At 47.2% G+C, this 8,306-nt stretch overlaps 1 protein-coding gene across 1 annotated transcript in view; it reads left to right on the top strand.

Annotated features, from left to right (window-relative positions):
• The window catches only part of LOC103809946 (unconventional myosin-VIIa-like), a 64,672-nt gene extending 60,640 nt beyond the window's left edge, over window positions 1-4,032 (top strand). Inside the window, 6 exon segments of the mRNA XM_009082819.1 lie at window positions 151-257; window positions 459-644; window positions 1,484-1,600; window positions 2,501-2,584; window positions 3,116-3,235; window positions 3,943-4,032. Coding sequence (XP_009081067.1) covers window positions 151-257; window positions 459-644; window positions 1,484-1,600; window positions 2,501-2,584; window positions 3,116-3,235; window positions 3,943-4,032 — 704 coding nt within the window.
• Window positions 4,033-8,306: the final 4,274 nt, after the last annotated feature.

An 8,306-nucleotide genomic window follows, 5' to 3' on the forward strand; every position in this document is an offset into this window, starting at 1 on the left:
TGGTCTGCTCTGCAAGGTCAGAGCCCATTTGGCTCTGTGAGTGCTCATCACTGCAGGTTGTGATGGCACATGGGCACCACTGGCTTGCAGACATCGACTGCCAGCTGGTACTCACACCATTGTTCTTACATGCCTGCTTCCCTTGCACAGGTATAGTGCCTTCTCTCACCTACCAAGTGTTCTTCATGAAAAAACTGTGGACCAACACAATGCCTGGAAAAGACTCAATGGCAGACTCAATCTTCCACTACTACCAGGTACACCTGGACTCTGCAATAGCAGTGGAGACCTGGGAGGGATTTAGGAGTGGGTTGCAAAGACTTTGTCCATCTGCAGATGTTCCCAGGGCATAGCCTCTTAACCAGGGGCTGGATACCTCCACAAACTCCATTTAATATCTGAGGGTGAAGGTCCATGGCCATCACCTCTGTCTTTCCATTACTCTTTCCTTCATGCAGGAGTTACCAAAGTACCTGCGTGGCTACCACAAGTGCTCACGGGAAGAGGTCCTGCAGCTGGCAGCTCTCATCTACCGGGTGAAGTTTGAGGATGACAAATCCTATTTCCCCAGTATCCCCAAGCTCCTGAAGGAGCTGGTGCCTCAGGACCTCATCCGGCAGATCTCTCCAGATGACTGGAAAAGGGTAAACCAGCAGATTGATTCATGTGCTAGGCCTGGCTGGGAGAAGCCCAGTCTTTTGGGTGACCTGTCTGATATCCACTGTTGAAGTTGGGCTGCCAGAATGAGTGACCCATGGTCCCTCTTGAGCCTTAGCAGAGGTGCAGCCTTCCTAGCATTACCAAGAGGAGAAATTGTACATGCATGCCTTGCCGTGGGTTTTCTTCGTCCTGCGACTGTGGTTGTAGCGGTGGATGTGTTGCCATATGGACACATGCTGAGAGATGGTCTCATGTAAAGGTCTGTGACTTAATGCAGACTGCTGAGTAGAGGGTTAATTCTTCCTGCTTCACACAGGGAGAGCTGTGGCACAGGTGCGGACAAGTCTAGCCTTAAAATATCGTGTCTCACTGCCAAGAAATAGTCTTATATGTCCTATCTGTTTCCTATCTGCTATCAGCATCTCTCAGTTGAAGTTCTCTCAGTAGTCTTCTCTGATGTATAAATTGGAGGTTCAACATTTTTAATCCCTTTAATGGAGTCACCAGTTCAGCTCCTCTAGGAAGGACCTGCCTTGGATCCAGGCCCTGGTCCAGTGACCAGTCAGCACTTTTTAAGTGTTTGTTATAACAGACACTAGAACCAAATATCAAGGTCAGGTTGAATGGGTTTTGGAGAAACCTGGTCTAGTGGAAGGTGGCCCTGCTCATTGCAGGGGAGTTCGACTAGATGACCTTTAAAAGGTCCCTTCCAACACAAACTATTCTATGATTCTATCATTGTGGGCCTAATGTTCCTCCCCTGCAAATATCCCTCGTGCTAGGTAGTGCAAACCCTCCATCTTTGTTGTGTTCTCTGTTGCAGTCCATTGTGGCATACTACAATAAGCACGCAGGCAAAACAAGAGAAGAAGCCAAGCTTGCCTTTCTAAAGATTATCTTCAAGTGGCCTACATTTGGATCAGCATTCTTTGAAGTGAAGGTACCTCCTCTGCTTGGGTGTTCTCTGCCAGCTTTTAGACAAGGTCAGGAACCCCTACCACAGAGGGGTTCCAGGGATGCTGGGTTGTCCCAGTGTCTGTACCAGACTGGGACAACCCTGATGAAACAGGGAAACAGTGTGAGACTCTTCATCAGTAAAGGGCAAATATACACTTACTGCTGTCCTGCCTCTTTACACAGACAAAGGCATTGTACAGCTTCAGCATATCTCAGTCATTGAGTCTGTACTTGTAGCTGTGCTCTGAAGAGTCAAGAGCTGTTCTCTGTTTTGCTAGGGCAAAGGGGAATGTGTGGTTTTCCAAGGGATATGTCTGCACCCACCACAAACAAAATCCAGACCACCCACCATAGCACTAGACAGTAGAGGCCAGTAGTCATGAAGTCTGTCCAAGTACTCTGAAGACCTTATTGCAACTCCCTCTTCTCAATGACCAAACTAAACAAAACTGAATGTAAAGATCAGAAGGGGACAGAGCAGTGTAGTCTTGGCCTGGAGGTCCAAGCAGGCATGAGAAGGAGCACAGTCACAAACATTCTGGTAAAGGAGAGGAGATGTCTGGAGTTTCCTAGCCTGTCCCAGCTCTTCTGTGCCAGTGACAAGATTGCTTGACTTTTGGGAGGCCACCAAAGGGAACAAGGAACTTCATGCTGTCAGGAGCTCAGCAACTGGTTACGGTGCATTTAGGAAATCTGTACTTAACTAGTCAGTCCTGACTATTGCTGATACTTTAATGAGCTCTATGTTTATTCTTAAAGGATAAACTGGATAGCAGTTAATGGGCCACCAAGTGCTGTCAGGAGAAGACAAGGGGAGAGGAAATAGGAAGGGGTCTGGTTATGCTTGTTCCATCCCCTAACTGGTTCATCTAATTTCTAACAGCAAACTACAGAGCCAAATTATCCAGAAATCCTTCTAATTGCCATCAATAAACATGGAGTCAGCCTCATTGATCCCAAAACCAAGGTAAGCAAAACTGAGGTCTTAACCAGATGTTCTCAAACCTGCTCCGCAACCCCTCACAGAAGTCATCCCAAAGAGCACGTTGTTCAGAACTTAATGAGTTCTCAATAAGCTTAGTTAGAAAGGCTGGATAGACAGAAAAATTTCTGGAGGCAGAGATTCACTGTTGCACAGAGCCAACCCAACCCTTTTTGAGAGAAGATGGGTTAGGAGCATCAATAGTTAGAGCCCTGTAACTGGAGGATATACACACTCCTGCCTTAATCCTTTCACAGACATTAGGACAGGAGTTGGAGTAAATGAGATCCTACTAGTTACTTTAACTACATGTGTGGCCATTCTAGTATGGCAGTCTTCCACAAGCACTGGAGGATCTGGAGTCTTGTATCTCACTGCCATTCCCATGAGTCTCATCACGGTAGACATCCTTAGTCTGCTTTGATGGAAAGTGAACAGGGATATGAGATGTCCCCACAGCCCTACATGAAAGTTGAGGCTTTTGCATGTTGAGTATCCTTCTTGCATTCCCACCAGGATATTCTCATCACGCACCCCTTCACCAAGATCTCCAACTGGAGCAGTGGCAATACATACTTCCATATAACTATTGGCAACCTGGTGAGAGGAAGCAAGCTGCTCTGTGAGACCTCTCTGGTAAGGAGCATTCAAGATTATTGGGCACATTTAGACCAAATCCTGACTTTGGCAGCAAATTGTGTCTCAGGGATTCTCTGGGCTTAAAGTTTTCTCTCAGAAGAGCCCCTGATGTGTTTTTTTTCTTCTGGATTTCCCATAGCTCTGCTCAAAGAATCAGGGCTCTCACTTGGCCCATCATCCAACGTACAAGCAAGTCAGAGGTGCTCGGGACATTGCCATGTCGGGAGCATGGGGGTCTGCTCCCTGTCATTGGACTGAAAAACACACTAAAGCTGATGTAGGGTCAGAGGGTACTCTTGAGCCCTTTTACCAAGATCCTTTGCCCAGCTTGACCCTAGTAACAGTCACAGCAATAAACCTCCTCCTAGACTATCTTAAACTCAAAGCACGAAGCATAAAAATTCCTACTGGATTACTTGTCATTAATCTGAGGCATTCAGTATGTTGTTGACCATTTGAAAATCCATGTCCCATCCAGAGGTTCCTATGTCCCTAGCCTCAGCATCATCCTGGGAGGGTACGTTTCTCCATCTCAATGCTGCAAATCATGTTTGGACAGTGTTCCTTGTGACGGTGACATTTCAGATCAAAATGTACCTGAAAACTTGAAAGTCAACAGCCAGTAGCCAGTGTGTTGAGAAGGCACCAGCAAGGGGTTGTAAACTGTGCTCTGAAGGCTAGTAACATATTCTTTCTTCTCTCAGGGCTACAAGATGGATGATCTTTTGACCTCGTACATCAGCCAGATGCTAACAGCCATGAGCAAACAGAGGAGTGCAAAGGGTAGCAAGTGAACTGCAAGAAGCCACTGGCAGGTGGTCATGGGGTTAATTCAGCAGCTGAGGGCTGTGGGATACCCATGCAGCTGGGGGAGAAACTTTGCCTCTCAGATGTGGAAGATGAGCCGAACACCATCAGGGAGTTCTCTGGACTCTGACCTTGAGGGCTCCAATCCCACCTCCCCTTCCAGTGAAGATGACTATCTCTGACCTCCCGTTTTCCTTCCTTGCCCTGCGTCCCGACTCCATCTTACACCTCAAAGACTTCCAGGGGACACCACTGCTCTCAGACAGTGACTGATCAAAGACACTCCAGCAGGAGGTTTGCCTGAACCTAATGTTTGGCATCATAAAGGCTCTTGGAAGACGATTTGTGTGTGTGTGTGCGTGTGCGTGTGGCTTGCTTTGTTTTTGTTTGGGTTTTTTTTCCTTAAATATGAGAGCTATCAGGATGCTAACAGCTATTTGGTGAGGTTATGGGAATTTCAGGTTTGAAGAGAAATAACATGCTTGAAAGATGTCCAATGAACACCGCAGGGCTTGGGTTTTTGTCATTATGAAAGAATATGTTGTGTTCTTGAGAAGGACAGAAAGAAAAATCAGGCTGGGACAAGCACATTTTAACTAGGAATCAGAATAAACAAACTACTGATCGAACAGGCTAGAGTACTAAAGTGCTGTCCGTGCAATGCTGGAAATATTTAAAGAACAAATTTTAAATTTTTGTTTCTTCTATTTATTTTTTAAAATATTAAAAAGGAAAAATAATAATCCTGCATTTCGTGACGATATCTGGACGCTGACTCGGGGCTGAGGGTGACCTGCAGAACAATCCCTCACCCAGGGATTCCCCCAGAGCCATGACTGCCAGAGGCTGAGTAAGTCACATTTTTCTCAGCTTAAGAGCTCACCTGGAAGTGAAGCTTGGAAGATGAATTGTCTTTTTTTGCCCTCTGTGCCCAGACAAATTAACCATGGGAGGACCTTTACTGCAAGCTTCAATATGGATGTTGGGGTTTTAAAGATCCCATGCTTGGGAGTCTGCAGCCAAAGACTATGTTGGGCTGTAATTCAGACATGGACTTGGCCATTGGGTTTTAACAGCTGATGATTTATTGTGCTTTTGTGTGTGTTGCTGTATAAAACAGCTCTTCATGAGACCCAGTTGGACCTGAACCACTCACAGCAAGGGCAGACCCTTGATTTCACTGGGCCTTTCTACATTCTTGATTGGCTGTACTATCTGCTGGCTGTTTGTCTCACCTTCCACCCAACACCATGCAGTGTGGACCAGCCTGCTTTGGAGCAGAGATGGGACCTGCTGGCAGAGAGGAGGCTGAAGCCATGTCGTGTCTGGAAGGATGGAGGGGAAGAAGCCCGGAGGTGCCTTTCCAAAAATCCAGGCTTCGAAGGAGCACATGGCTGGGTGTGGGGTATCAGGAGAGGTGACAATTGTCCACCAAGATCTGGTGCTGGTATCACTAACACTGAATGGATCTCAGTAGATGTGGGAGACCTTTCTTGGGCTGTTTGACCACGTTCATACAAGTCCATATTGTGGGGTGTCACATGTTGTTCTGTTAAGCTCAACTGGGCTCAGCTGTCCTGACACCATGGCGTGCCAGGCAAGAATTGGCAGCACTGCCTACCAGACCTCAAGGACTGTAATATCTGACTGGGATGTAGCAATGACTTAGGATCTTGGTTCCTTCTTCACAGTGATTGAAATGCTGCATGGAGACATCCACCAGTCAGACAGGGCTGCTAGGAGATACTCTTTCTCCACCATCCTCTACCCAAGGCACTCCAGTGATGGGAGCCAGCCAAGGCTACATTGGGAGCCAAGCTGCCTTCTCACCATCCATCTGAGATGTTTCTCTCCCTTCCCTGGCTGCCATAATCCAGCTGTCCCAGGGATCCCACCTGTCCTGACACGTGCCCATCATCACCACCACCATCACTGCTTTTTGTGGGTCTCCAGCCACCCCTGCCTCCCACAGCACACTCAGCTGACAGTGCAGCACAGCAGTGTTTTCCAGAGTTGACGTGGATCATCTTTCCACCACCACCACCCTCATCCCTCCACTCACAGCTCTGTTGGCCTCCCATGCACCCCATCATTTTGGGGGATGATGGGACTCTGTCTGCGTGTGCCTGTGTGTCATATGTATTTGCATCTGCTGGCCTCTTTGTATCCACACCAAGCGATGTAAGATGAAAAACATATGTCCAAGTGAAATACGCTAATTAAAAAGCATCAAGTGGCTTGTGGGAGGCTGTTGTGCACTGTGTGGTTGTGGTGGCATCTCCAGGGGGAAGGGTGAGTTCAGGGCTCCCAGGTTCTTACTGTGGACAAGACTTCCTGCAGAGCAGAACTCCTGCTAGGACTATGAAGCAATGGGGAGCAAACTCTCAGTATGCCTGGACTGGAAATTAATTGAAATCTTTCTTTTGGGGTAAAAAAAACTGGAGCCCAGAGAGTCTACACTGCTTGTCCTCCACAACAAGAGCTGGATCTTCCAGACAGTTTTGAGCTGAATCACTGGATGTAGGAAGTGCTGGATGAAAGATTGTGTGTAGGAATCAGGCTACCAGCCATGAGCTTAACAAGGCTGCCAGACCCTGCTAGCTGTGAAGCAACAAAAATAGTAGCTGAGATGGGACAGAGAGGTGGTGTTAAAGGAGATCACAGGCCTAATTGGCCAGGCTGTGCCTGGGCAAGGCTGCTGAGGATGAGGAAGGTGAGTACAGCGAGTTACCACTGCGTAACGGCCAAGCAGCAGATAGACAGATTAAAGTGCATTGAGGTGGCTTTTCCTAATGCATATTAAAAGCAGTGGTTGGGGGACCACAGCCAAGTCCCTCATTTGAATGCCAAGGGACAGGCTAATGAACTCATGGTGCACACCATACTCAACCCACACACTCCTCACCTCCTATACTTGCTGCTCACATACCTCCATATGAGAAATACCCACAAAAAATAAGGAAGCAGCTGTGCATGCAGGGCACATGAAGAGGGGATTTAACACCTTCCTCTCCCCATGCTTCACAGATCTGGAGCTGCTCTACAACAATCCATCAGCCCTTTAGCCCTTTTCCAAAGGAGGATGCTGCCCTTTTGCATTTCTAGCCTCCAAAATATGCCAAAATTTTCAACTTTTAAAGGTTTGAGTGCTTCTCTGAAGCCTAATGCTTGTCTGTCACAATTCACTTGTGATACCTTTATTTAACAAAAGTCTCATGTATGAGAAAATGTCTATAGTCTGAATCAGGTGAAGACTACTGTTTTCTTTCCCAGTATGCCAAAATAAGAATGAAACAGGATAGGATAGTTAAAATGTATTTAAAACAGCACTTAGAATTTACAAAAACTGTGTTCTTATCATCTATTCAAGTAGAAAGTTATGGCTTAAACCTGAGAGGTGCTTACATCTCCATTACAGAGCAGGACATACCCCCCCTCCCCAGTGTGTGCCAGCAGCCCTGGGAGAAACAAAAATCAGGATAAATCCTGGGGAGCAATAGAGGTATACAGACCTTCCCAAGGGAAATGCAAACAGGACGCTTGGTGGGACCAATTCATACGCAGCTCAATCCTTCTGAAGAAAACAGGTATGTTACTGGTCATAATCCCAGTAGGTACGTGGCCAAGGCACCAAAAACATTTTTCAGTAAATATGTTCCTGGTCATAGTCCCAGTAGCTACACGGCCAAGGCACCAAAAACATTTTTCAGTCCCCATGGAAAAGACATGCCCTCACCCACAGCCAAGGGGAAGAGACTGTCCTATTAGGGCCTGTGGCAGGGCAAGAGTGGGGAAAAGGAAAACCTAAGCTGCCCCTGTCTGTGATATAAAAAGGTATGGATCCTAGTGATCCAGCCCCTGGTCATAGTCCCAGTAGCTACACGGCCAAGGCACCAAAAACATTTTTCAGTCCCCATGGAAAAGACATGCCCTCACCCACAGCCAAGGGGAAGAGACTGTCCTATTAGGGCCTGTGGCAGGGCAAGAGTGGGGAAAAGGAAAACCTAAGCTGCCCCTGTCTGTGATATAAAAAGGTATGGATCCTAGTGATCCAGCCACCATCACCTGGCCATTGGTGGAGCTAGTGTGCTCCTGGGGATGGAGGAGACCTGAAAGCAGGGAGAGAGAGAGGTAGTGTGTGGAGAAGAGGCTGATCTGACAGAATAAATTTGGGCAGCTGAGAATGAGGAGGACTGGAGAAAGCTCAGATGTTTGCAGCATGTGTAAAACACGGCTGTGGAAACAGAGAGCTTATACACAG

The sequence above is a fragment of the Acanthisitta chloris genome, unplaced genomic scaffold (genome assembly GCF_000695815.1).
Source record: "Acanthisitta chloris isolate BGI_N310 unplaced genomic scaffold, ASM69581v1 scaffold229, whole genome shotgun sequence".
Classification (NCBI taxonomy): domain Eukaryota; kingdom Metazoa; phylum Chordata; class Aves; order Passeriformes; family Acanthisittidae; genus Acanthisitta; species Acanthisitta chloris.